This window comes from Engystomops pustulosus, chromosome 4, assembly GCF_040894005.1.
Source record: "Engystomops pustulosus chromosome 4, aEngPut4.maternal, whole genome shotgun sequence".
NCBI classification, from domain to species: domain Eukaryota; kingdom Metazoa; phylum Chordata; class Amphibia; order Anura; family Leptodactylidae; genus Engystomops; species Engystomops pustulosus.
The window spans coordinates 22,905,063-22,932,531 of NC_092414.1; the positions used below are offsets into that span (position 1 = coordinate 22,905,063).

Here is a 27,469-nt window from a genome sequence, read left to right on the forward strand (position 1 = left end):
CCACATCTCTTAGTCAAACTACACTGTCCTATAGGGGCTTAGACATCACCCTATAGTTTAAGTATAATACATAATAAATGAATAGTTGCAATTTACAATGAATAAAATACTGGATGATAAATACTGTACTACATATACAATGAATGAAGGGGATGCACTGCTGTCCTCAGTTTAATAACATCTCTTGCAGTACCACTTCTGGCCAGCAGGTGGCACTGACAGTTAGATGCGGGCAATGAAAGTGCGTTATGTTTTTAGGTTGGCATGATAAGTGCCCCCCTCTGTTGGCACACAATAGAGTAGCTGCCTTAGGGTGTAAAATTACAACCATATGCTACACGATGTAGAAGATTAACACTGACAGTAAAGGAAACATTGAAGAATGAAACATTGAGGTCACATTTCTATTTCTGCGATATCTGAGATCTCTTTCATCAGGCGGCAGAATGATGGCCGATGCTCCGGGCTCTGTGGAGAAATGTAGAAAAGGAGTTAGTCCGAGTGCTGCTGAACAGTGTAACAGCCTGTGAATCTGCAACACAGTGGGGCTCTGTTAACAGCCCTTCTGACTCATTAGCATAATTTGAAAAGTTGATTTTAGAAGGAAGGAGGCCCTGGTTTATAAGAAGATTACAGCAGTCAGTGGCTGGATCTATAAGTAAGTCCATGGTTTATCATGCTGAATTTTGATGGTAGATTTCCTTTAATTCCTAATGTGTGGGTGGCAACAATCACACTTTATTATGTATCCCTGCTGGTCTGAAGATATCACTGATTATTCTTCCACCTCTTATTAGGACAGATTAGGGAATTAGTTTATAAGTTTCTGCTAGTATTATGTCAGCTTTGGCTAATGTGCATACAATTGTCCCATTAGACGTACCTAGAAGACTCCATAAGGCAGCTCTCCAAGCCATGAACAAATTGAAAGAAATACTTAAAGGAATTTTCCATGAATATGAAAAACACCCAGCAGGGGCATAACTAGGAGAGGCAGGACCCCATAGCAGACTTCGGAAAGTGGCCCATTTACCCTTTCCAATATTATACCCATTTACTTAGGGCCGTGCGCCCGTTTTCTGTCGGACTTTGGTTTCTTGCTTGTTCTTTCTAGAGCAAACTGCTTGCACAGGTATTTTAGAAGCCCGCTCTAAATTCTGCACTGAAGAGGGCGCTCCGGTGCTCAATCGGACCATGCGCCAGTTTTAAAAGTCAAAACCAGAAGTAATGGAGCAATGCGGAAACTGGGAAGCAGAGTGGGGCGCAGCTATCAGGTCTTAAATTCCCATAGAGCCCATGTAGAGAGTAGTGATAGCACCCGCTCAACAGCTAAGCACTGTGGGTAAGATACAACTAAAACCCTACTGCTTATTAACCTCTTAGATACCTAATTCAGTACTGACCTTGGCATCTGAGGAGTACTTCACATTTGTTTCACTGTACGACAATACATTAAAAGTTATGGCGGAAATTTTGGGGTATAATGTAAGGGGAAGGGAGAATGCCAAATATCAGGAACTTCTGGCACCCACTACACTAGGTACTACAGGCTCCAGGTGATAAAATACTTTCATGTACTTACCTCCTGCCAGCAGCTGTTCATGAACTGGTACACTTTCTCCGATGCCAGTTTGGGTTTGAAGAGTCTCAAGCCATTTGATATTTCTTCGACTGCATCGGAGTTGCTTAGGTGTTCAAATGGTGTCTTGCCCTCGCTGAACACCTCCCAAACCAGGACGCCTGCCCAGCACAGAATATACATCATACAGTCATAAAATTGTCATATTTGTCCCCATTGTGTATATATGAGGTACAGATCTGATAAAAACATACCATAAGACCACACGTCAGACCTGCTACTGTAGCGTCCATATCGGAAAACCTCCGGGGCTGACCATTTCACTGGAAATTTAGTGCCGGATGAACTGGTGTACTGGTCATCAATGACAAACCTAAAAAAAATAATAACATTACTTCCCTCCCTATCTGTATGAGCACTGAACATGGGAGAAGGTACTGGTTCTGCACTGGACATCCTTGGTGTCTGTCCCCCAATACCAAATAAACTGGTTGGAGCAGGGACTTACCTCTGTCTCTTACCTCTTCCCTCATGCATGCATACCTCCCAACCGTCCCGTTTTGGGCGGGACAGTCCCGTTTTTTAACCCTTGTCCCGCCTGCACGGACCGTTAAGTGAAAGTCCCGGTTTTTTTGCGGTTTCACGGATTTTTCCGTTTTGTCCCGCCCCCGAGTCCCGCCCCCCCCCCGAGTCCCGCCCCCGAGTCCCGCCCCCGTCCTGCTCAGGATACAGAGAAGCCAGGGGGCGGGGTACAGCGTCCTCCTCCTCTCCAGCTCCCGGGCTGTCTGCTGCAGAGCCGGCACCTCCCCCATCCCCTCCCCTGGGAGGCAGAGCCCTCCCTGTCCTCAGGCTGCCACTTGCAGGCACATGGATGGATGGATGGATGGAGCAGTGCAGAGTGTCATGTTCTCTGCACTGCCCCTGCACAGCAGCCCCAGGGGATCATCCTCCGTGCAGGCAGGAACTCTCCAGCACTGCTACATCAATGGCTCCCTGCCCCCACCTCCTCCTGCTCCTCACTGAAGTTCGTCTGATGAAGCAGAGCCGAGTGTGTGCAGCTGCTGCAGTGTGATAACAGGTACTCTACAGTGACTGCAGGCAGCAGCTAAAGGGTTAAACACTTTCCTCCATAGACCCCCTGCCCCCATCCCTAACCCCCCCAGTGCCCTTCTATTCTGCTTTTATTGTACCATATACTTAATCCCTTAACCCCTTAAAGACGCAGGGTTTTTCTCTCATTTCTCGCTCTCCAACTTCAAAAATCCATAACTTTTTCATTTTTACGTGTACAGAGCTGTGTGAGGGCTTATTTTGTGCGTAACAAATTTTACTTTCCCGTAATGTTATTTATTTTAACATGCCGTGTACTGCGAAGCTGCAAAAAATTCCAAATGTGGAAAAATTTTTTTAAAAAACCGCACATGTCACGTTCTTGTGGGCTCAGTTTTTTCGACTTTGACTGTGCACTCAAAATAACACCTCAGCTTTATTCTTTGGTTTGGTGCGATCGCGGTGATACCGGATTTATAGGTTTTATTGTGTTTTAATACATTTTCAAAAATTAAACGCATGTGTGCAAAAAAAAAAAAAAAAAATTTTTGCCATCTTCTGACGCTAATAACTTTTTCATATTTCGGTGCATGGAGCTGGGGGTGGGGTCATTTTTGGCGAAATGAGCCGACGTTTTCATTGCTACCATTTTGAGGTCTGTGTGACATTTTGATCATTTTTAATTTCATTTTTTATGTGATGTAAAAAGGTGTAAAAGTCGCATTTCGGACATTTGGGCGCCATTTCCCGCCTCGGAGGTCACCGCCGCCCGTAACCGTTTTTATATTTTGATAGATCGGGCATTTTGGGACGCGGCGATACCTAATATGTCTGTGATCTTTACTGTTTATTATGTTTTATATCCGTTCTAGGGAAAGGGAGGTGATTAGAATTTTTAATATTTTATAAATTTTTTTTATTTTTAAAACCTGTTTTTTCTTTTTTTTCCACTATTTCTTAGACCATCTACGGTACATTAACCCTAGATGGTCAGATCGCTCCTACCATATACTGCAATACTTCTGGCTCATTGTAACGAACCTGCAGAAGCCATGTAGCCTCGTGTCAAAAGAAGACCCAAGGCTACCACGGCAAACGATCGCCGCCCCCGATGACGTTCGGGGGCACAGCGATCGTAAAAAAGACTTTGCCGGCGACAATGACCGACTGCGGTTATTAGCGGTGGGGGTTTTCTGCAACATGCAAAACCCCCCACCTTGTATGAAGAGGACTCAGCCCGTGAGCGCTCTTCATACACTCCTTATACTCTCTGCGTCGTAGAGCTACGGCGCAGAGCGTTAAGGGGTTAAAGGGGTTTTCCCACAAATACAAGTTAGGCCCTATCCATAGGACAGGGCTTAACCTGCTGATGTGTGGGGGTTTCAGTGATGTGACCCCCATAGATCATGAAAACAAGGGGTCTGTTGGGGTCCACATAAGGTCCATGTCATCGCTCTATGACGGTAATGGAGCAGAATGGTCATACACGGCCGCCTGCTCCATTACTCTGACGGAACAATTTTTGCGTTTCCATATTTCACTCCCCACTTTCAAAAATCAATAACTTTTTTATTTTTCCACGTACAGAGCTGTGTGCGGCCTGTTTCTGCGTAACAAATTATACTTCCTAGTGACAGTATTAAATATTCCAGGCCCTGTACTGGGAAGCGGGAAGGAAAATATCAAATGTGTTTTTTATGGCTTTCACTGCGCGCTCAATAGGACTCCTCCCCTTTACTGCGCTCCATAGGACCCCTCCCCTTTACTGCGCTCCATAGGACCCCTCCCCTTTACTGCGCTCCATAGGACCCCTCCCCTTTACTGCGCTCCATAGGACCCCTCCCCTTTACTGCGCTCCATAGGACCCCTCCCCTTTACTGCGCTCCATAGGACCCCTCCCCTTTACTGCGCTCCATAGGACCCCTCCCCTTTACTGCGACAACGAGCATGTCCCCCCCCTAGACAACGAGGATTTCCCCCCCCTAGACAACGAGCATTTCCCCCTGCTAGACAACGAGCATGTCTCCCCCTGACCCCTAGACAACGAGCATGTCCCCCCCCAAGACAACGAGCATGCCCCCCCCCCCTAGACAACGAGCATGTCCCCCCCCCCAGACAACGAGCATTCCCCCCCCTAGACAACGAGCATGTCTCCCCCCGACTCCTAGACAACGAGCATGTCCCCCCCCTAGACAACTAGCATTTCCCCCCCCCCCTAGACAACGAGCATGTCTACCCCTGACCCCTAGACAACGAGCATGTCCTCCCCTGTGGCTGCGTGCCCTTTTTTGTGTGTTTGTGTTATTTTTGTCTTCCAGGACCGTGCCTGCTGTGGACTGCTTCGGATTCGAAGGATTACGTCTATGACCGACATTTCTAACAAATAAAATGGTCAACGAGGGTGTGTCTGCGTCTTTTGTTCAATAAAATTTTCTGAAAACGGTGTGATTATTTATTTTTTTGCGACACTCTTCATAGTTTGCCGTAGTAGTGGTGCCGGCTAGGTGACGGTGCTCATTACTAAGGGCTGGCCTTAGTGTTTGCCTTAATTTTTTTGGCAAATTTACACTAACGCCCATACCATTACCCCGGTACCCACCGCCACCAGGGGTGCCGGGAAGAGCCGGGTACAAACCAGTACCTGACCGTCTATAGATGGTCAGGTGTTGGGGCGGCTGCAGGCTGTTATTGTTGCGCTGGGATAGCCCCCTAACAGTGGCCTATCCCAGCTCAGTAATAGCAGGCTGCTGCTGCTTTTTTGCATCTGGCTGATTTGAACAATAGGGGGCACCCCATGCCGTTTTTCCCCCCCATTTTTTTGTAAAAATGGGGGAAACAGCCTGGGAGCCCCCTTTAAAGGGGGGACCCCACGCATATTTTTGTCAAAAATTTGAAGAAAAAACGGCATGGGGTGCCCCCTATTTTTCAAATCAGCCTGATACAAAAAAGCAGCAGCAGCCGCCATTACTGAGCTGGGATAGGCCACTGTTAGGGGGCTATTCCAGCGCAACAATAACAGCCTGCAGCCGCCCCACTACCTGACCATCTATAGACGGTCAGGTACTGGTTTGTACCCGGCTCTTCCCGGCACCCCTGGTGGCGGTGGGTACCGGGGTAATGGTATGGGCGTTAGTGTGAATTTGCCAAAAAAATTAAGGCAAACACTAAGGCCAGCCCTTAGTAATGAGCACCGTCACCTAGCCGGCACCACTACTACGGCAAACTATGAAGAGTGTCGCAAAAAAATAAATAATCACACCGTTTTCAGAAAATTTTATTGAACAAAAAACGCAGACACACCCTCGTTGACCATTTTATTTGTTAGAACTGTCGGTCATCGATGTAATCCTTCGAATCGGAAGCAGTCCACAGCAGGCACGGTCCTGGAAGACAAAAATAACACAAACACACAAAAAAGGGCACGCAGCCACAGGGGGGGACAGGCTCGTTGTCTAGGTGGGGGACATGCTCGTTGTCTAGGGGGGGGGGACATGCTCGTTGTCTAGGGGGGGACATGGTCGTTGTCTAGGTGGGGGTACATTCTCGTTGTCTAGGTGGGGGTACATGCTCGTTGTCTAGGGGGGGGTACATGCTCGTTGTCTAGGGGGGGGCATGCTCGTTGTCTAGGGGACATGCTCGTTGTCTAGGGGGGGCATGCTTGTTGTCTAGGGGGGGCATGCTCGTTGTCTGGGGGGGACATGCTCGTTGTCTAGGGGGGGGCATGCTCGTTGTCTGGGGGCGGACATGCCCGTTGTCTGGGGGGGACATGCTCGTTGTCTGGGGGGGACATGCTCGTTGTCTAGGGGGGGGCATGCTCGTTGTCTGGGGGCGGACATGCCCGTTGTCTGGGGGGGACATGCTCGTTGTCTAGGGGGGGACATGCTCGTTGTCTAGGGGAGGACATGCTCGTTGTCTGGGGGGGGCATGCTCGTTGTCTAGGGGAGGACATGCTCGTTGTCTAGGAGGGCATGCTCGTTGTCTAGGGGGAGTGGAATATGCCCCCCAATTATATACATAAATATACATTGGTGCCAGTGGATGCGTTGAAGGTATGAGCAGTGGCGTGGCCAGGGGGTGTGGTTAGGGGGCGTGGCTAGGGTGTGGCTTCTGTGGGTAAAAAAATCGCCGCGGCGCGCTTCGCGCGCCGCCATTTTGTCCCTCTTTCTCCTCCACAAAAGTTGGGAGGTATGTGCATGCATGATGTTTCTGGAACACTTACTCATAGATCCAGGTACTTATATTTGTTATCCATGGCCTCCTTCCTTCTAAAATCAAGTTTTAAAATTATGCAAATGAGCCATGCAGGCTTTACCAGAGCCTCTCAGTGCTGTAGGTCCACATGCTCTTACACCTCTCCCCACTGTGTGCTGACACTTTCTCTGCTGCAGTGAGATTACATCAGGCAGAGGGAGAGGGAAGTGCTGAAGGAGCAGTGTAACAGCCTGTGAAGCTGCAGCATAGAGAAGCTCTTTTATCACCCCTCAAAGCATGTCTGGCTCATGGGCATAATGTTTAAAAGTTGATTTTAGAAGAAAGGAGGCTATGTAAAACAAATATAAGAAGATTAATACAGGAGTTGATCCAAAACAGAGATGACTAGTAACTGGGATACTTGCATGTCCTCTGTGTTCTGTATCCACTCCTGTTTTTGGCTATCAATCCCAAAGCTTTTCATTCCTTCTGACAGATGAAATGAAGGGGAAAACCAAACATAGTGGCAACGTCATAGAGTGGTGGAGGGTGAAAAAAGCATTATGGAAATCACAGGGTGTTCCAGGGAGACATCGGTCAGTTGGCAGCAGCATGAGTAGGCCAGAGTGGCACAATGACAAGATATGAAGGTGGCAGCAACATTGTAGGCCACAGAGTGGCAGAAAGACAAGGTGTGTAGGTGACAGCAACGTGGTAAGCCACATAGTGGCACAATGACAGAGTGTGGAGGTGGCGGCAGCAGGAGGTCTGAGAGAGACACAATCACAGTTTGTGTAGGTGGGCGGCAGCAGTAGCAGCAGCATGAGGCCAGAGAGTGGCACAATGACAAATTCTGGTGGTGGCACCAAAATGGTAGGCCATAGTGTGGCACGATGACAGAATGGACTTTGAGCAAAAATCACTCCATCAACTATGTGGATTTGACACAGATTTCTACTGATATCAACTTTAGCTACAAAAAAAAGAGTTGAAATTTGAGGTATACAGATCCCCCAAAACGGACACCATGAGCAAAAATCATGCCATCGGCTACTGACACTGGACGCTAGAGATAGCACATGCAGTGTGAAATGACGAGATTGCAAATGGCTGCCTCTGACATCACATAAGCCTGCCGGTCGCTGATTGGCTTACATGTCTGCACATGTGATCATGGGTGTTCCTTTCTTCTTCCCAGAGTTCTCTCCCCCATGTAACATGTTTTGCTCAAGCCGATTTTGCTAATAAAGTGGGAAAAAAAATTAGTTCCAACGAATCACCGTAAACTTTGGATTCGTGCAGAACAGAAGTTTTCCTGAAATTGTAAACGAATTGCAATTTGTTAGAATCGATTCACCCATCTCTAGTACATCTCACAGTACCTGGATCCTTAAGTAAGTGTCCCTGGTTTATCATGATAGATTTTGATGCTAGATTTCCTTTTAAGTTTTATAATACAAAGCGATACAAAGAAAATATTGAATACAACTGAAAATATTGCAGTTTTTCCAGTATGAACAGAAAGCACCTAAGTATAGGGGCTCATTTATTTAGGGTGGCACTGCTCATTTTCGTTGGAATGTTCGCCTTTTCGGGGATTGCACGGCTTGCACAGGTATTTAACTAATGTCTGCGCTGGGATTTTGGTGCACGCGATCCTTTTTTGGCACAGCTGCGCTGGCTTCCATTCAACACATATTGGGGGGCGTACCGTCGGACGTTCCGACTGATTCGGACTGAGCGCGAGATTTAACCCCCCCCCCTTACGTCCCACACACCATATACCCCCCTTTTGATCGCTCTCCTGCCGAACTACCTCCTTTAGGTAGCCTAAGGTGACTGCAACCTTAGGTCCCCTTTAAGGTAGCCCCACCACCACCTTGCAGTGAAACCTACATGTGTCTGGATTACACAGATATAGGTACCATCCATTGAGCCACTGATAATGGATCTAAGGATGGGTCATTAACAGGGGCGTAACTACAGGAGTAGCAGCCATAGCAGTTGCTATGGGGCCCACAGGGTCAGGGGGCCCCAGCATCAGTAGCATTGGTTTAGTTACACCCATGGTCATTAGTATCTAACATTTGTACACCACCCATTAAAACACTTCTCCATTACCTGGTCATGCCAAAATCTGACACTTTAACAACCAATGATTCTCCGACCAGACAGTTACGTGCAGCCTGCAGACACAAGATAAGAGATATTTCTGATTTAATACATGGATTCACTGGAAGACGGATCACCTTTCATAATATCCTTCAAGAATCACATTGGAACCTTCAAAGTTTAGAATTCCAAACCTGCCAACATATAAATCCCATCCATCCCTCTGTGTATTCACACTAATGGCACATACCAGGTCGCGGTGTATGAAGTTAGAGCACTCCAGATACTCCATCCCTTCACAGACGTCCTGGCACATGCCCAGTGCTGTACCCCGCGTCAAAGTGCCCCGATTCCTGCGCAGGAATTCATTCAGGCTGCCATGTTCCATAAACTCAAATACAAGAAAGATGGGAACTTGTTGGGTGCAAACGCCCAGAAGCTGCACTAGTTTGGGATGGGAAATTTTCCTACAGAAGAAGATACAATAAATCACCTTCCTGCTTTATACTGCAGCGCTGCCTGTTCACATTAGCTGCTATACATAAACACAAATACACGAGATATCACTACATGGAAAACATATTTTACACAACATTGGATGACAGATTAAAAGTAGATTTTCTTGTACAAATTTTGTTTCTTAAAAACTTATAAATATATTCAACATAAACATCAAATGCGAGTTATGTTGAATGTAAGTGATATATATCATAACAGGCCATGCAGTATACCTCCTACCCCGGGGCGTAACTACAGGGGTAACAGCCAGAGCAGCTGCTATGGGTCCTGCAGTGTCAGGGGACCCCGGTATCTGGGGTAACGTATTTGTGTGCTGTGCATATACTGTATATCTGTATATGCTTGATTTCTGTATATTGTATTGTATGTATACATGTATTTTCTGCATGTGTGTGCTGTGTATGTACTATATGTGTGTACATGTGCAACACCCCTGCCAATGCATAGGCAGGCTGGTAGTTGTGAAATAGCACCCTCTCCAGGTCAGGTGCTGTTAGGGAGATTGATCACCTCTCTAGGAAGTACCTAGAATCTGAGATATTACTAAGGGTCCCGTGGCAGCATTTCCGTTGAGTTTTCCGACCTTTTCGGGGATTGCGCCACCGGGACAGGCATTTAAAAGGGGATTGTGTCGCACGCGATCGGTTGTGTTGCAATCGCACTGGCTTTCAAGCAAAATAAATCGGAGAACGGGTCGTCGGACGATTCGACGGATTCGGACAAACTGCGGGATTTAACTTTAAAATTGTGTCGCAATCCTAGCACTTACATACACCGGCAGGAAGATGGTGAACTGCGGCAGACCTGATCGTGGAAGTGACACATGCAGGAAATCAGGCGCACAATCTTTGTGAGTTGCAGTGGAGTGCATGATCGTCGGACACTTGGGAACTCGGGAACTCCTGTGGCTGGGTAAGTAAATGTGCCCCACAGTGTAATTGCAGCTGTAGCTACTGCCTGGCAAGGCAACAGTTAATTAGTATATGTAAGTATCCAATGATGTGTCTGTTATGCAAGCTGGAAGGTGATTGGAGAGGTGCTACCACCTGACCAAGGGAGTATAAATACTCCTTCTGTGTGGAAGCACAGGGTCTGGGTCCAGTCAGAGTGAGCAGCACATCTTCAGTGCTGCCACAGCCATTAATCCTAGGAACTTCTAGTGCCTCAGGCCCTACTGCCTGGCACCCAGGGCAAGTCCGGAGACTTATGCCCAGAACTGCAGATTCCACCACTCGGACTCCATCCGCACCATCCCAGCCTGCATCTACTATCAGGCTGTGTGTACCTTTCCTGCAGACCGGCTCTCATGACCTTCCCAGCATAAAAAATCTGATGTTATCGTTTGGCTGGTGTCTGTTGTTCAATAAAGAACTGTAAGTTGATTTGCACAACGTTGCCTCCGTCTGATCCCTGGATACGGGTGTCACCACCACGGGCTCCCCATCCATTACCCAGGGACTCATCCTGCAGACACTCAGGGGTTGCCCCAGGAAGAAACCAGTACATCATCCTCTCCGTCCATATTTCTAGCACACACCACCGGCTGGAGACCTGCCAGACTGTAAGGTCACGGTGCTTGGTCCCCCATACCAAGCACCGTGACCACAGCGTGCCCAAGGCCGCAATCACCAGCCACTCCAGTATTCTGGGCCCTGCTGCCTCCAGGCCCCAAGAAAAGGCCAGGCCCCGGTGGGGTATGTTGCACATGCTTGATGTTTGTATATGGTATTGTATGTATACATGTATTTACTGTATGTGTGTGTATGTGATGTGTATATGCTATATGTCTGTATGTATAATGCATTAGTGTATATGGTGCTGTATGTATATATGTTGTGTATATACTGTGTGTAATTAAAACTTTCATGTGTGTACAAATATGTATAATGTTTTAAAGGGGAAGGGGGGCCCCATTTAGAAATCTTCTATGAGACCCTGTTATGCCCCTGCTCCTACCATATGTGTTCCTTACATTAACACTTGCGCTTCCTCCACAAAGTCATCCTCAGACATCATTCCTTCCCGGATCATCTTTACCGCCACTTTTCTTGTGCCTTGCCATGATGCCAATTTGACCACACCAAACTGGCCGCTGCCAACCTCCTGAATAAAAGTGAAGTGCGTGGGGTCAATTTCCCATTTTCCTAAGGAAAGAACAAGATGTTTGGTTTAACCTTTGCTGCAGAGCTTTGGTTAACCCCCAATAGTGGTACCTACAAACATCCCGCCATCCAATAGGCGTGAAAGGAGCACAGGTCCATCCTGCTCTCTAGTCATATGGAGAACTTTTGAGCCCTGGTGGTCCCGGTGATAGGAACACTAGAAATCAGACACTTATCCCATAGCAATATGTTGTAATTTGTGGTGCCACAATGGTCTCACCATAGCTAAGTCCTGCTGTTATGGGGGTCGTCTCCTTCCAGCTACACACCGGATGCCTCAACCTTGTTACCAGACCTGCACAAAGGACAAAGCCAAAAAAAGTTCCTAAGATACATCAGGCTCTCACTTATCCATCCTAGGGCAGTAGTTTAGCCATAACCTCATTCTCCATTTCCCTCTGATACTTACCCCCACCATTGTGTTGGTGGTAATTAATGAGCTCTGGGATGGTGGTGAAAACAATCTTCTCGGCTAAGTAATATCTAGGAGGGGTATCGCTTGTCTGCCGGATATGATAATGTTTCACTTTGTGAATGCCGTCCCTGTGCAGAAAAGTTCAATATGAGACTTACATGGGACTGAGCTGCAGTACCAAATACATACTACATACAAGGGTGGTGCTGTTTTCACCTTTTTTTTTTTTTTACCTTGGCACAGATACCAATCTGCAGTGTTATAGCTGCAATATATAAATGGAAAAAAAATAAAAATTCTGGGTGGGGCCCATGTTTTTGCAACCACCAAGATATGTGCCTGACTACAGGGAGCCATGTACCAGACAAATATGCCATTAATAAGACTATAAGGATAACTTCAAAGGTTATTTCTCATGTTTTCACAGGATATGTCATCAATACATGACACATTTGGGTTCTTCTCATATTTTTACAGGATATGTTATTAATACATGACACATTTGGGTTTATTGTTTTTGGGATTTCCAAATACCCTCTATTCAGTGGATAGATGACTAGGGACAACCTCTTTGATGATGGAACTGGATACAGAGGGGCGTAACTACAGCGGTAGCAGCCATAGCAGTCGCTATGGGGCCCACAGTGTCATCTGACCTGACACAATAAAGAATGGAGGATGTGCACCATTATATCTATATTGTACTGCACATTGTGATGTATATATGCAGTATCTGTGATGTGCATATGGTGTCTATATACACTGTATGTGACTATGTTGCACTGTATGTATGTGTATATGCACATGAGTGTATTTATATGTGATTCGCCAGTGTGAGTATACTAATATGTATATTTTTTAAGCGGGAAGGGGGGCCCCATGCAGTAGCCTGCTAGGGGGCCCTGTCTCTCCTAGTTACGCCACTGTCTACATGTATCATTGTGGAATGTGTTAATCCAGTGGTATCCAAACAGTTGCTTTCCAGCTGTTGCAAAATTTCGACTCCCAGCATGCTTTGCAGCTTGTCATGTAGTTTTGCTACCCTAGAGAGCTTAGGGTTACAAACTGAGTCGTAAACATGGACAGGTTACCCCAATGATTTGGTGAAGATGGATACGGTATACATCCCCGGCTGTCTTGAATCCCGGACCATGAATGCCCCTTCCTTGCCCTGTACAGAAACGAAAGAAAAGCACATAATATGAAGAATTTCTGAATACGAACACAGCCCCCGTGTAGAGTCTAGCACAACGTGTGCCTAAAATCCAGACACGTCATCCATTAAAATTCATGCTAAAAATACTGCAGTGAAAATGTATCCGTGCCATCAAATTAGCATCAATTCTGCTACTATAGAGCCAGCGAAATCCGGTCACAGGGCGCCAAATACTTATACAAAGGAATTGATTGAAAACCGGACAAAATCCACATCTAACATAAGGAGTAGGGAAGAAGCTAAAGGATTCCATCTATTGATAGATCAGGTTTTTTAAAGAGGATTTACAAAAGTAATAGCAGGATTTGGACTGTACCAATAGTGGTATACAGGCGGTCCCAGGGTTATGTACAAGATAGGTTCCATAGGTTTGTTCTTAAGTTAAATTTGTATGTAAGTCGAAACTGTATACTTTGTAATTGTAGATCCAGGCAAAATTTTTTTTTGCCCCAGTGACAATTCGAGTTTCAAAATTTTTTGGACCAAGGATTATCAATAAATCTTCATTACAGACACCTTACAGCTGATCATTACCGTCTGGGACTATAGTAAAGCATCCAGAGAGGTCACCAGAGGTCACAGTGGGCAGAGGGTTCCGTCTTTAACTAGGGGTCGTCTGTAAGTCGGGTGTCCTTAAGTAGGGGACCGCCTGTACTTGGCACTACACCTAGAATGATGATCCACCAGTAGTATAGATTATTAAATCTTATGATAACGAGTCCTGGATGGACAACCACAGGTCCTTTGTAGTTAGAGGGTGGTCCTCATCACACATAGTGAGCCCCAAGTCCGTAAGTCTGAAACTGAATTCCACAAGGTATTTTGATATCAATTCTTCTGGTCTCTATATGAACACACACCAATAAAGGGTTTCCTCAATTGGAATAATCCCGCAGTCAGAACCCCAGCAATCACAAAATCGGGAGAATAGCAAGTTTCCAAATTGAGCCTGATCCATTTACTTCCCTGGGGCAGTAAGAAAAAGACTGTTTTTGTCCCACTGCCCCATAGAAGCGAAAGTGCCTGCCAAGCAAGACCACCATTAACATGCAGGCTTCTCCCGTAATCTATAGTGGTCCCAGTAGTCAGATCCCTAAAAATCAGACACTTTTCCCTATTCCTATTTTTAAAGGATTTTTCCACTGAAAAAAAACTGATGACACAAAGGCTGCAAAAACAGACTGCAGGTGTGTTTTTTGTGGCTCCAGAAAAGCAGCGACCATAATGTATAACAATTGTAAAAGCAAATAAATAAAATTCTATTCTTCAGGAGTCCCCTGTTTCCCCATTCTGGCTGATACCTGGTCCCCCGTGCACTTCCTGATGGGGGGGGGGGGCATAGATATCACCATCCAAACAGTTACAAACTGTAATTGTGACAGCTGCATCATTATGCAGACCCTTTTTTTCTAAAAAAAAATTCTCTTTAAAGGGATTGCATCAGTAGTTAAGACCATATAAAGCTAGTGTTAGGTATGTTCAGTGGTGATATGTGTAATCATATCTTTATGTGTATTGTTAGTAGCAGCAGGATTGTTAAAAATGCATATATATACTCCAGGATTGTAGCTAGACTTGGAGCACTCTGGTGTGTGAGATCTCTTCAATGCCACTCCCAGATACTCCAGCAGCTTCTGGTTACATATAATAGAAGATGGTAGGGGCTGGAGAGCAGTGTGAATGCAGAGATCAAAGAGAAAATCAGTGCTTCAAGTCCAATTACAATCCTAGAACATAGGTCCACTGTCCACAGTCCTGCTGCTACTAATGTGCCAACATACTGTACCTTATCAATGAGAAGCTTTTCCGCCTGGTTCCTGCTAATGTTCTTGTTGTACCACCTTTAAATATACAATGTAAACAAAAATATGCTAGTAAGAGGTAGCAAACAGATAGGAAAGTTATACGACAATAGGGGTCAGACTACACTGTTCTTATGGCAGAGATACATTATTTTGTATAGAACTTATAGGAGACTATTTACCAATATTTTTTTTGTTTTATTTTAGATACCTGAAAAGAATTAATTTTTTTTTTTTTTGTGAAGGTAAATGGAACCTTTGTAGTTGTGATTAAGAAACAAGTCAATTCTAGGAATACGGAAATTATCCCTCAGTTGTGTTCCTCATTTATTACAACAAAAAGTTTCTTTAATGTACAAAAAGTTTGCAGGAAGTGAAAAACGTAGCAGTAAAATAAGATATAAAATAGAAAAATAGATTAATTAAAGGAAATCTACCACCAGGATGAAGGATTGTAAACCAAGCACACTGACATACTGGTATGTGTCCCCTCGAGCTGGATCTGCTCTTCGTTTAGCTTTTTATGGCCTGTTTTTACATAAAAAGGATTTTAAAATTATTCAAATGAGTCTGAGGGGCTCCATGCTCCATAGGTTTTAATGGAGCCCAGAGCCCCCAAGGCTAATTTGCATGATTTTTTTTCTTAAAAAAGAGGGCATTAGAAGCTAAAACAACAGCTGAATCTACCAGGGAAGACTCACACCAGCATGTAAATGTGATTGGTTTACAATACTTGACACCTGGTGGTAGATTTCCTTTAAAAAGTCAAAATTATAATTTTGTTATATTTGGAATGAGATTAATGATAAAGACCTTCTGAATGCCATGAAAAAAACTCTAAATCTCTATATTCTTCCTATGTTCTTCTTTTGCATATTATCTTATGGCAAAAAATCTAACCATATTTGAATAGGTTTTCCAGAACTAAATGACCTGATGTCATCAATGTCAGATTACTCAGCGACCCTCAGTCTGACAGCGACCCCCATATCAGCTGTTTGTAGAAACCAGAGTAATGGTCTCATTACTGTTCACCGCCGCACATTGCATAGTGGTTGTGCTTGGTAATGCACTTATGGGCTACAAACCAAAAACTTCATATACTATCATTATACGGCATGACACAGACATTTGGATATATACTTACTCATAGGTTAGCAGGCTATCTTTACCCTGAGTTGCTAGATAAGTACTTGGGGCATAGCCAACGTGTCTGAAAAAAAATCAGAATATTATATATTATTATGAATTAAAATGTGGACTTTATTCTGCTGTCATAAATACATGATAAGTGCGGGTCCCAGAATCCTGTGAACGGGGCGTCCACTGACCCACTTCCTGCATTCTGGCCGAATGGAAAAATTTACAGCGCATGTGCAGTCACTCTCATTTTTGAGGGAGCACCGAAAATAGCAGAACGTATTGACCCGAAAGGAGAGTTGCTGTGCATGTGGCACTTCAATAGATACAAATGGTGAGTTGCCAGGTTGAAATGAGTGTTTGGCGCGCATGCGCAGTCACTCCCCATTCTGTAGCCAAGTAGAACATCAGCTTACACTGGTTCTTGAGAGGAGACCCATTTATTTATGACATAACCTGTTGAAATGTTACAAAACAAACTCAAGCTGGGAAGATATTATAAGCATATCATAAGTTCTTACCCATTTTTATCTTGTACTTTCCACCAGTGCAGTTCTGAGGTGTCCAGTGGTAGATATTCTTCCCCTCTACGGAGTGCCAGCTCTTGGGAATTTTCTGTCGTATAATCATATAATGCCACTGCCCAGTTTTCTCCTGGATTCTGGAAAAAGAAGATGGTATCCCGTCACTTTAGGGTTAATTTTAAATGGCACTGGGTTTTTGGGACCAGACGCACTAGGGTCAAAATAGCAAACTCTCTAATTCTGGTTTCAAAGAGTAACAGCAAGTCTTAATGCACACAACCGTTAAGGGGGCCGAAAAATTTGTGGCAAGATCACGGCCTCATTGAGGTCTATGTTGTTCTCTGTTTCTCACTGTACCATGATCAGGCCGGGGGCTACTGAGCAAACTATGAAACATGACCTATATTTTGCCAAATTACAGTGGCAGCCAGTCAGGGATGAAAGAGAAAATACTAAACTCTAAAACTCTAGCCTTCCACTAACCCTGCCTGCTTAACTCAGTGTTTCCTAGGCGGTACAGGACAAATACAAAGAAGGCAAAGTGTGAACATAAAAACAAAAAAAAATCACACAAATAAATCAAAAGGAAGGTCAGTAGTCCAGGTCATATCAGAGATAGCTAACATGGCACAAAATTACAGATACAAAGAATAGTCGAGGAACGAAAGCCAACAGCCACATAGGTTGTCATCTACATTGTCATATTTGTTATCTTACCCTGTTATCATCTGGAGTGGGCGGCAGAGGTTTCCCTGTGAGGAAAAAAAAACATATCATACGTCTTCACATTTATTTTTTCGTGATATGGTTTTTTCTCAGTAGCTTCGATACAGGTGCCATGAGGTATACATTTTTTTATGTGTGAATCTACAAGTAGTGTACTTTATGGCTATAAAAAGGCATAAGTGGAGTATAAAATGGCTCAAATTTTAGAGAATTCAGTACATAGGAAGTCAAATGTGTTACACTCAAACACAGTATATACACACCATATACACACACATACATACAATTTCGTATACAGAATATAGACAGCCAAAACCCCAGAGGCCAGGGCCCCCTGTCTCTGCGGACCTCATAGCAGCTGCTATGGCTGCTACTGATGTAGTTACGCCCCTTTAAGGTTAGGTAGGTGTTTGCTGTCAACCTCATCACTGGGGGTGATCACCGGAAGCATGGACTAAGGAAAATATTAGTTCTTTCTTATTATGAGATCACATGGGGCTAAATTATAAAAATTAACCATGGGCAAACCCATTACTAATGCCTATAGGTGTCACCCCAACACAAAAATTACGTCACTGATTACTATACTATAACACCCCCATGTGCCTATATTTTCCCCAGCGTGTCCACATATATGATACTGACTGGATAGCTTTACCTGAAATCCTAGCTCAGCCTGTGTTTTTTCTCAGTCTCCCTTGCTAGCTCTATCTACGCCGCCTCAGACCCTAGAGGTCTCTCGCTTATTTGGGGTCTATACCCCTGTTACCATTTTGCAATCCAGTCTATTCTTGTCTATGGCATTCTGGGATCCTGCGTGAGGGAATCTCACTTTGGAACTTGTGGATGGATTTTGGATCAGGACTCCAACACTTGAAATCTGTTAGTGTCCCGCTGGATCACACATAACCGCTATCACCAGTGACACAAAGGGGCAGATTTACTTACCCCGGTCCATTCGCGATCCAGCGGCGCGTTCTCTGCGGTGGATTTGGGTCCGGCCGGGATTCATTAAGGCAGTTCCTCCGACGTCCACCAGGTGGCGCTGCTGCGCTGAAGTTCGGAACACGCTCAAGTTCACCGGCCTATTCCTAGTGAAGGTAAGTGCAAGCTCCGCAACACGTTTTTTGTTTTAAATGCAGCAGTTTTTCCGAATCCGTCCACGCCCCCCAATTTCTGTTGCGTGCATGCCAGCGCCGATGTGCCACAATCCGATCGCTTGCGCCAAAATCCCGGGGAAATGCAGCGCAAATCGGAAATATTCGGGTAACACGTCGGGAAAACGCAAATCGGGCCCTTAGTAAATGACCCCCATACAGTGACTTTCCCATGTCTGTCTTATGCAATTGTACGTGAAGATTGTGGACCATAGCTCTCACTACAGGAACAGGACATTTCTGTGGTCTGTATAAACTATACATTTTTGCCCAACAATTATCAATTAGGAAAGTACAAATGTGCTGCTACTTACAGACGAAACTTGGGTCGTATAAACTACATCCTGCTGCCATCTTCTCCGTCTGACAGCAACATTTCCACTGTCCTTCCAACCAAAAGTTGGGGTGATACTTGGGCACCAGACAATGGTTGTTCTTTATCACTGAATATAGAATGAACATCATTAGACACTGGCAACCATTCCGGACTATTCCCCAAATATTGGGTGCTCCCCCTCCCTTCTCCATAGACTTCTATATAATCTGACACTTCAGCATGCTCCTTTCTATATTGCTAGCAAGACAGAATTCAGCACAAATTGGAGTATAAGGCAAATTAGCAGGGAACAGTGATAATACCCAAAGTGGGGTGGAGAAAGAGGCACTTTCCTCTGATAAGATAGACTACAATGTTTCTAGTGTTCAAGTTTGTTGAAAGTTGGACGACTGTTTAACACGTCTTGATCTTTTTTTGGTTGGAAAAGTTCTTCAACATTTAGAAGAATTAAAGTATCGGTTTGGACGTATAATGGTTTTATCACCTTCAGTATGAGTATTGCTTTGGTTTTTGCCTCTACATCCTGTAATATTTACATTCTCAACATACCTTTTTTTAACGCCACAACCCACTGTTCCCGACTCTCTTTGTCAGGGGCGAAGATGTACAGAAAATAATTATCATGAGCGACCTAAGGAGGGGGAAGGCACAAAGTATAATATTAAAATGACATTAGTATCCATCAGCTATGGCCTAGGATCCACTACAAATACACACCACTCAACCATCCCAGATCCAGCGGGACAGTCCCAGTTTTTGGGCTCTGTACCGCTGTCTTGCCTGGCGGGAGGGATGTGCAGGGTCATCAACTCTGTCTACATCCTCTGGACACAGACAGAACTAATTACAGAAAGCCAGCAGCTCCCTGCATTATCCCTGCGCCTCTGCTGAATGTAGCAGAGCCGGCAGGTGCAATGTGATAATGTCATCTGCCTGTCAGCTTCAGCAGAAAGAGAGAAGAGAGGAGCCGCTGCAGGGGAACGAAGAAAGGTGAGTATATTTATATATTAAAAGAGTAAAATAAGAGAGAAGCTGCTATAGGGTCAAAATAAGAGGGGTAGATGTTGGTGGGCAAAATAAGATGGGGAGCTGCTTCAGGGGGCATAATATGAGGAGGGACAGTAAGAGGAGGTACAATAAGAGGGGGAGTTGCTGGGGTGGCAAAATAAGAGGGGGGAGCTGCCGGGAGGTACAATATAAAGGGGAGCTACTTGGGGGTACAATATGAGGTGGAGCTCCTGGGGAGTTACAGTATGAAGGGTGCAGCTGAGGGGCATAATATGAGGGGGAGCTACTGGGGGGCAAAATAGAAGGGGGAGTTGCTGGGGGGCAAAATATGAGGGGAAGCTGCTGCGGGGCACAAAAAGAAGTTGCTATAATATGAGAGTAAACTGGGGGAACAATGTAAGAGGGGACACAATGTGAGGGGGAGATTTAGTGAACTGAGGGGGAAATTATACTGTGTGGGGGTGGAGTGAAAAGTGCGCCTTAGGGCACTAAAAAAAAATCTGGCACACATATCTGCTGTTATTATAGTGGTTAGAAGGCTGTTTTTTACCATTAGGATCATCGCTTGCTCTTACACACATAACTCTATACACACAATTACCCCCCACACTAACAGGTTTGGGTATAACTTACCTGGAAAGCGTATTTGTTTCTACAGGGGATCGTGACATCTGTTGTCACAATCTCTACACATTTAATACGAGCCAGTTCCACAAAACCACGAAGACTGCGCACTTTCTACAAATAACATATACATTTTTAGTAGTGAATACTAATAGCAGTGATCACACTTAAAAAAATAAAGGTAAACTATCACATCCTGAGGCTGGCAAGTTAGAGGGTAGAGGTACTGAACAGGTTATTCACAAGCAAATAACAAGAGTGCACATAGTGACCTATCTGCAGGCAGAATGTTATAGAGCAGGAGGAGCTGAGCAGATTGTACATAGTGTCCTATCAGCAGGCAGCATGTTATAGAGCAGGAGGAGCTGACCAGATTGTACATAGTGACCTATCTGCAGGCAGAATGTTATAGAGCAGGAGGAGCTGAGCAGATTGTACATAGTGTCCTATCAGCAGGCAGCATGTTATAGAGCAGGAGGAGCTGACCAGATTGTACATAGTGTCCTATCAGCAGGCTGCATGTTATAGAGCAGGAGGAGCTGAGCAGATTGTACATAGTGTCCTATCAGCAGGCTGCATGTTATAGAGCAGGAGGAGCTGACCAGATTGTACATAGTGTCCTATCAGCAGGCTGCATGTTATAGAGCAGGAGGAGCTGACCAGATTGTACATAGTGACCTATCTGCAGGCTGCATGTTATAGAGCAGGAGGAGCTGAGCAGATTGTACATAGTGACCTATCTGCAGGCAGAATGTTATAGAGCAGGAGGAGCTGAGCAGATTGTACATAGTGTCCTATCAGCAGGCTGCATGTTATAGAGCAGGAGGAGCTGAGCAGATTGTACATAGTGTCCTATCAGCAGGCTGCATGTTATAGAGCAGGAGGAGCTGAGCAGATTGTACATAGTGTCCTATCAGCAGGCTGCATGTTATAGAGCAGGAGGAGCTGACCAGATTGTACATAGTGTCCTATCAGCAGGCTGCATGTTATAGAGCAGGAGGAGCTGACCAGATTGTACATAGTGACCTATCTGCAGGCTGCATGTTATAGAGCAGGAGGAGCTGAGCAGATTGTACATAGTGACCTATCTGCAGGCAGAATGTTATAGAGCAGGAGGAGCTGAGCAGATTGTACATAGTGTCCTATCAGCAGGCTGCATGTTATAGAGCAGGAGGAGCTGAGCAGATTGTACATAGTGTCCTATCAGCAGGCTGCATGTTATAGAGCAGGAGGAGCTGAGCAGATTGTACATAGTGTCCTATCAGCAGGCTGCATGTTATAGAGCAGGAGGAGCTGAGCAGATTGTACATAGTGTCCTATCAGCAGGCTGCATGTTATAGAGCAGGAGGAGCTGACCAGATTGTACATAGTGTCCTATCAGCAGGCTGCATGTTATAGAGCAGGAGGAGCTGAGCAGATTGTACATAGTGACCTATCTGCAGGCTGCATGTTATAGAGCAGGAGGAGCTGAGCAGATTGTACATAGTGACCTATCTGCAGGCAGAATGTTATAGAGCAGGAGGAGCTGAGCAGATTGTACATAGTGTCCTATCAGCAGGCAGCATGTTATAGAGCAGGAGGAGCTGACCAGATTGTACATAGTGTCCTATCAGCAGGCTGCATGTTATAGAGCAGGAGGAGCTGAGCAGATTGTACATAGTGTCCTATCAGCAGGCTGCATGTTATAGAGCAGGAGGAGCTGACCAGATTGTACATAGTGTCCTATCAGTAGGCTGCATGTTATAGAGCAGGAGGAGCTGAGCAGATTGTACATAGTGTCCTATCAGCAGGCTGCATGTTATAGAGCAGGAGGAGCTGAGCAGATTGTACATAGTGACCTATCTGCAGGCTGCATGTTATAGAGCAGGAGGAGCTGAGCAGATTGTACATAGTGACCTATCTGCAGGCAGAATGTTATAGAGCAGGAGGAGCTGAGCAGATTGTACATAGTGTCCTATCAGCAGGCAGCATGTTATAGAGCAGGAGGAGCTGACCAGATTGTACATAGTGTCCTATCAGCAGGCTGCATGTTATAGAGCAGGAGGAGCTGAGCAGATTGTACATAGTGTCCTATCAGCAGGCTGCATGTTATAGAGCAGGAGGAGCTGACCAGATTGTACATAGTGTCCTATCAGCAGGCTGCATGTTATAGAGCAGGAGGAGCTGAGCAGATTGTACATAGTGACCTATCTGCAGGCTGCATGTTATAGAGCAGGAGGAGCTGAGCAGATTGTACATAGTGACCTATCTGCAGGCAGAATGTTATAGAGCAGGAGGAGCTGAGCAGATTGTACATAGTGACCTATCTGCAGGCAGCATGTTATAGAGCAGGAGGAGCTTAGTAGATTGTACATAGTGTCCTATCTGCAGGCAGCATGTTATAGAGCAGGTCTTCAATTATCTGGCGCACTCTGCACTGCTCGGGAAGTGGGCACCATTTTTTTTTGGTGCACCTTTAACATACAGCGTACAACACAATTCTGTCGAGTCGCTGTATTAAATGTGTCTCAATATACGACTAAGCGCTAACTCATACCCCTATAGATGCATATATTGTCTTCTTGGTACAGCCGTGACCCAAAACTGGTGCAAACACTTCTTTTCAGTTCAGTGTTAAGAGAGAAAAATGGCGCAGCCAGTGTAATAGATCTGGTTCACTGTCCTGTCTGCAGATAGCATGTTATAGAGCAGAAGGAGCTGAGCAGAATGTGGGGCGACACAGGTGCCTAAGGTGGCACTCAGAGCCCTCTCAATGGACACCCAAACCATTGACCCAGCACAGAGTGCACGGGACAGGACTCAAAGGATCTCTCTGCAATCCCCGGCAATTGAAGATATGATGCTCTTAGTATTATTTTAAAGCTACACATTGTTTGCTGCAAGAGTGAGAAGGTTTGGAAAGGGCTGGATTATTTTGGGGGTCCTGCTGGCCACACGTTTCTTCCTGTACAGGGGAACCCTGTGGAGAAGCTACCAAGATAATCAGAATTTGCCCTTTTTCGTTCAACAGTGGTGTCCTTGGGACGCTGATACGTCTGAATATGAAATCCAAAACTAACTTGTGGGTTTACTGGAGGTCGGCCACAGCTTTATTTAAATAACTGTATAAAGATACTAAACCATAACATATAAACCAAAAAAAAAAAATTAGGGCAGCACGGTGACTTAGTGGTTAGCATTACAGCCTTGCAGCGCTGGGGAGCTGGGTTCAAGACCTAGGTCCAACATCTACAAAGAGTTTGTATGTTCTCTCCGTGTTTGCGTGGGCTTCCTCCGGGTCCTCTGGTTTCCTCCCACACTCCAAAAACATACTGGTAGGATGATTAGATTGTGAGCCCCATTGGGGACAGGGGCTGATTTGGCAAACTCTGTGCACCTCTGCGTAATATGTGTGCGCTTTATAAATAAAGGAAATATTATTAATTTCTTAAAGAGTATATATAACCCAGGCACCTGTATGGCTGCCTTACGGGCTTAGAGGCCATGACCCCATTTAACCTCTTCCCGCTCAGCGTCCGATATATCGGACGCTGAGCTCAGTGACTTAGCGCTCACCGTCCGATATATCGGACGCTGAGCTGATGCCGGTTTGGCTCAAGATCTGAGCCGAAGCGGCATCGGGAAAGACGGGGTGCCGGCTGTGACTGATAGCCAGCACCCCAGTGTAACACCCGCGATCGGAGTTGTCTCCGATCGCGGGTGCTTAACCCGTTAAATGCCGCGGTCAGCGCGACCGCGGCATCTAACATGTATCTGGGGGGTCTTTCCCCCACGATCGGCCCCCCCGAACCGTTTTCGGGGTGCGCCGATCGTTGCTATAGTAACTCTGGGGTCCGATCTGGACCCCAGAGTTACCTGCAAGAATTGCCAGTAAGATGGCGTCTGTGACGTCATCTTACTGGCACAGTGCCAGCCTATGCAAGTGTATAGGCTGACACTGATAATACTCTGCAATACATGAGTATTGCAGAATATTATCATGAAGAAGCAATCAGAAGATTGCTTCTTCATGTCCCATGGTATAAAAGTGAAAAAGTAAAAAAAAAAATGTTATTCAATAAAAAAATAAAGTAATAAATCACTAAAAATGCCCAAAACCCCCAAAACATATAAAGAGACATATAACTAAAAAAAAAAGTCTAAATCATAACACAAACCCCACATATATAGTATCACCGCGTCCGTAACAACCCGTAGAATAAAAGTAAATCATTATTGAACCCCCACGATAAACGCCGTAAAAAAAAACTGCTATAAACCTTCCAAAAATTATGATTTTTAGCTATTCAATCCCACAAAAAATGCTATAAAATGCGATCAAAAAACCATGTGTACTCCGACATGATACTGGTGCAAAGTACAACATGTCCCGCAAAAAACAAGCCATCAACCAGCTCCGTAGCCAAAAAAGTAACAATGTTATGCCACTTGGAAGACGGCAATACATAAATGATAGATTTTTCCCCACATTAGGGTTTTGTTTGACAAATTTAGTAAAACGTAAGAAAATATATTCAAGTCTGGTATCCCCGTAATCGTATCAACCCATAGAATAAAGATAACATGATTATTAGTCTATACGGTGAACACCAAAAAAAAAAGAGTAAAAAATCCAGTACAGAATTGATGCTTTTCTACTCCTGCCCTCAAAAAAAGTTCCTAAATTTTCAACAATAGGTGATACCAACCCCAAAATGGTAACAATGGAAAAAGCATCTCATCCCGCAAAAAAAATGGCATCACATGGCCCCAATAACGCAAAAGCGAAAATTTTATAGCCTTCAAAAGGGGCCAATGAGGAAACTAAAATCCTGGCAGCTGCAGGGCGCTCCTTCCCTTCTGCGTCTCGCTGTGCGCCCATAAAACAAGTAACGGCCACATGTGGGGGGTCTTTGTACTCAGGAGAAATTGCAGAACAAATTGTATGGTGGGTTTTCTCTTTTTATATTTTGGAAATGTGTAAATTTTAGTGCTAAATGAACGTATAAGGGAACAATTTGACCATTCTAAATTTCACCTCCATTTTGATTCAATTACTATGAAGAACTCAAGGGGTTAACAATCTTCGTAAAAGCGGTTTCTGATAGCTTGAGGGGTGCAGATTTGAAAATGGGTTGGTTATATACGGGGGTTTTGATGCTAAATATGTAAAATTTCATTCCAAACTGTATTTATCCCCAAAATAGTCAATTCTGAAAATCCGGAAAAGCGATATTCTTTTTGTAAGCCGCGTGACATCAAAATAAATTATCCAGACATATCAAAAATTATGAAAATGTAAAGTAGACAAATGGGAAATGTTATTCAGCAACTTATTTAGGTGGTAAATCTATCTGCCTGGAAACGCAATGATTTTGAATTTCGAAAATGGCAAATTTTTCAAAAAAGTTATCATATTTTCTTTTTTTTGTAAATAAACGCAAAACTTAGCAGCCAAAATTTACCACTAAAATGAAGTACAACATGTGGGGAAAAAACAATCTCAGAATCGTTTTGATAAGTAACAGTGTTCAAAAGTTATAACCATATAAAGCGACGCAGGTCAGAATCCAAAAAATCGGGCTGAGCCTTAACCTGCGAAATGGCTGCGTCCTTAAGGGGTTAACATACTCTGCTCATTGTTACTAAACAATATAGTAAAACAATCCAGAACATAGGAAGGGAGGGAAGTAAGTTCTCAGAAGGGTGAGGGCCCTCTACTGAAGACTTGCGAGAGAGCCTTTGGTCATGTATCAGAGCACAAAGGCGGGGGCTAAAAATTAAACCACGTGCTCTTAAAGGGGACAACACCAAAATTCCTGCCTGCATTTGCCCATCTTTCCATCAGTCATTGGTCATATGGCTATATCAAGAAAGTTGTGCTACAACAGTTAGCAATAAATTACTGCTTAAGTTGCTATGTTCGTGCTTTGTGTTAAATAATTGGATTTTGGTTGTAGTTTTTGCACTCAGTCTCTCTACCACTGCTGTATGAGGATGACTGTAGCACAGATACTGGTTTCCACTAGGCTCTGAGACGCATCCAATGATATCACCAGCTGCTGCTATCTTCATGAATGATCTCCCCCTGCCCACACAGAGAAGACGACCGCAGATCTACGGCTTGTTATTGCTTCTTAGCAGTCTTGTGTTATATGTGTAAATGACTGGTACACCACGGCTCATATTTACACAGCAGATTACAGCAGTTCTGGCTGCAGATTGCTATTCAATGGGGTAATAAGTAAATAATCTGCTAAATTTGCTAAGGGATGTAAACATAGTTGCAGAAACCCCATTCACATGTACAAAGTGTGGACTGTTAGAAGAATTTATTAAAAATCTGTCCAAAAAAAACAACCTGGAAAACTTATTTCCATATTTCCTTAGTGGATTATCAATGGTTATAAGTCTCCACACACCTGCAAGGTGGCCTTAAATGGCAGAGTCTTCATAAGGAGAACCCTTAATTAATGACCCCAGTCAAAAGCTTCTTACTCAGCTAAATCAGTTCCCTACACTGTGCTGAAGAGATGCAACCACGTCAAAACAGCGCTGTCTACAGATCTGTTTCTTCTGGAATAGATATTCTGGTTTCGCTTTAATCCCAATTTGTCATAGTCTTCCTGAAAGTCATTCTTGATGTTAAGGGGGCTGCCTTATAAGTTAGCAAAAGAGGCATTGTTTTCCTTGTCCTATCATGGAAAACTTATCTGTATGTTTTCCAAAAAAAATAAAGTTTTGGGGTCAAATCATAAACAGAAAAATGCAAGAAGCTCCCCCTGCAAGCTTCTACCATGGTATCACTCAAGTTGTGGCTACTGATTTACCTCAGGGCATTACGCACGTTTCTAGTACTGGTTTCTTGTGGATCACAAAAAATTTCTCCCACAGTATCATTTAAGTTTCTCATACTGGCTCTGCCAGG

General features: G+C 44.6%; 1 protein-coding gene across 1 annotated transcript in view; it reads right to left on the minus strand.

The window, feature by feature from the left end:
• Positions 1 to 358: 358 nt before the first annotated feature.
• The window catches only part of ITK (IL2 inducible T cell kinase), a 43,548-nt gene continuing 16,437 nt past the window's right edge, over positions 359 to 27,469 (minus strand). The window contains exons 2-17 of the mRNA XM_072145498.1: positions 20,572 to 20,676; positions 19,480 to 19,561; positions 18,908 to 19,036; positions 17,428 to 17,462; positions 16,708 to 16,847; positions 16,194 to 16,259; positions 15,031 to 15,085; positions 13,120 to 13,199; positions 12,023 to 12,156; positions 11,834 to 11,908; positions 11,424 to 11,595; positions 9,183 to 9,399; positions 8,942 to 9,006; positions 1,834 to 1,952; positions 1,583 to 1,740; positions 359 to 468 (exon numbers count right to left, since the gene is read on the minus strand). Coding sequence (XP_072001599.1) covers positions 397 to 468; positions 1,583 to 1,740; positions 1,834 to 1,952; positions 8,942 to 9,006; positions 9,183 to 9,399; positions 11,424 to 11,595; positions 11,834 to 11,908; positions 12,023 to 12,156; positions 13,120 to 13,199; positions 15,031 to 15,085; positions 16,194 to 16,259; positions 16,708 to 16,847; positions 17,428 to 17,462; positions 18,908 to 19,036; positions 19,480 to 19,561; positions 20,572 to 20,676 — 1,704 coding nt within the window. The 3' untranslated portion in view covers positions 359 to 396. The remainder of the gene's footprint in view (positions 469 to 1,582; positions 1,741 to 1,833; positions 1,953 to 8,941; positions 9,007 to 9,182; positions 9,400 to 11,423; positions 11,596 to 11,833; positions 11,909 to 12,022; positions 12,157 to 13,119; positions 13,200 to 15,030; positions 15,086 to 16,193; positions 16,260 to 16,707; positions 16,848 to 17,427; positions 17,463 to 18,907; positions 19,037 to 19,479; positions 19,562 to 20,571; positions 20,677 to 27,469) is intronic.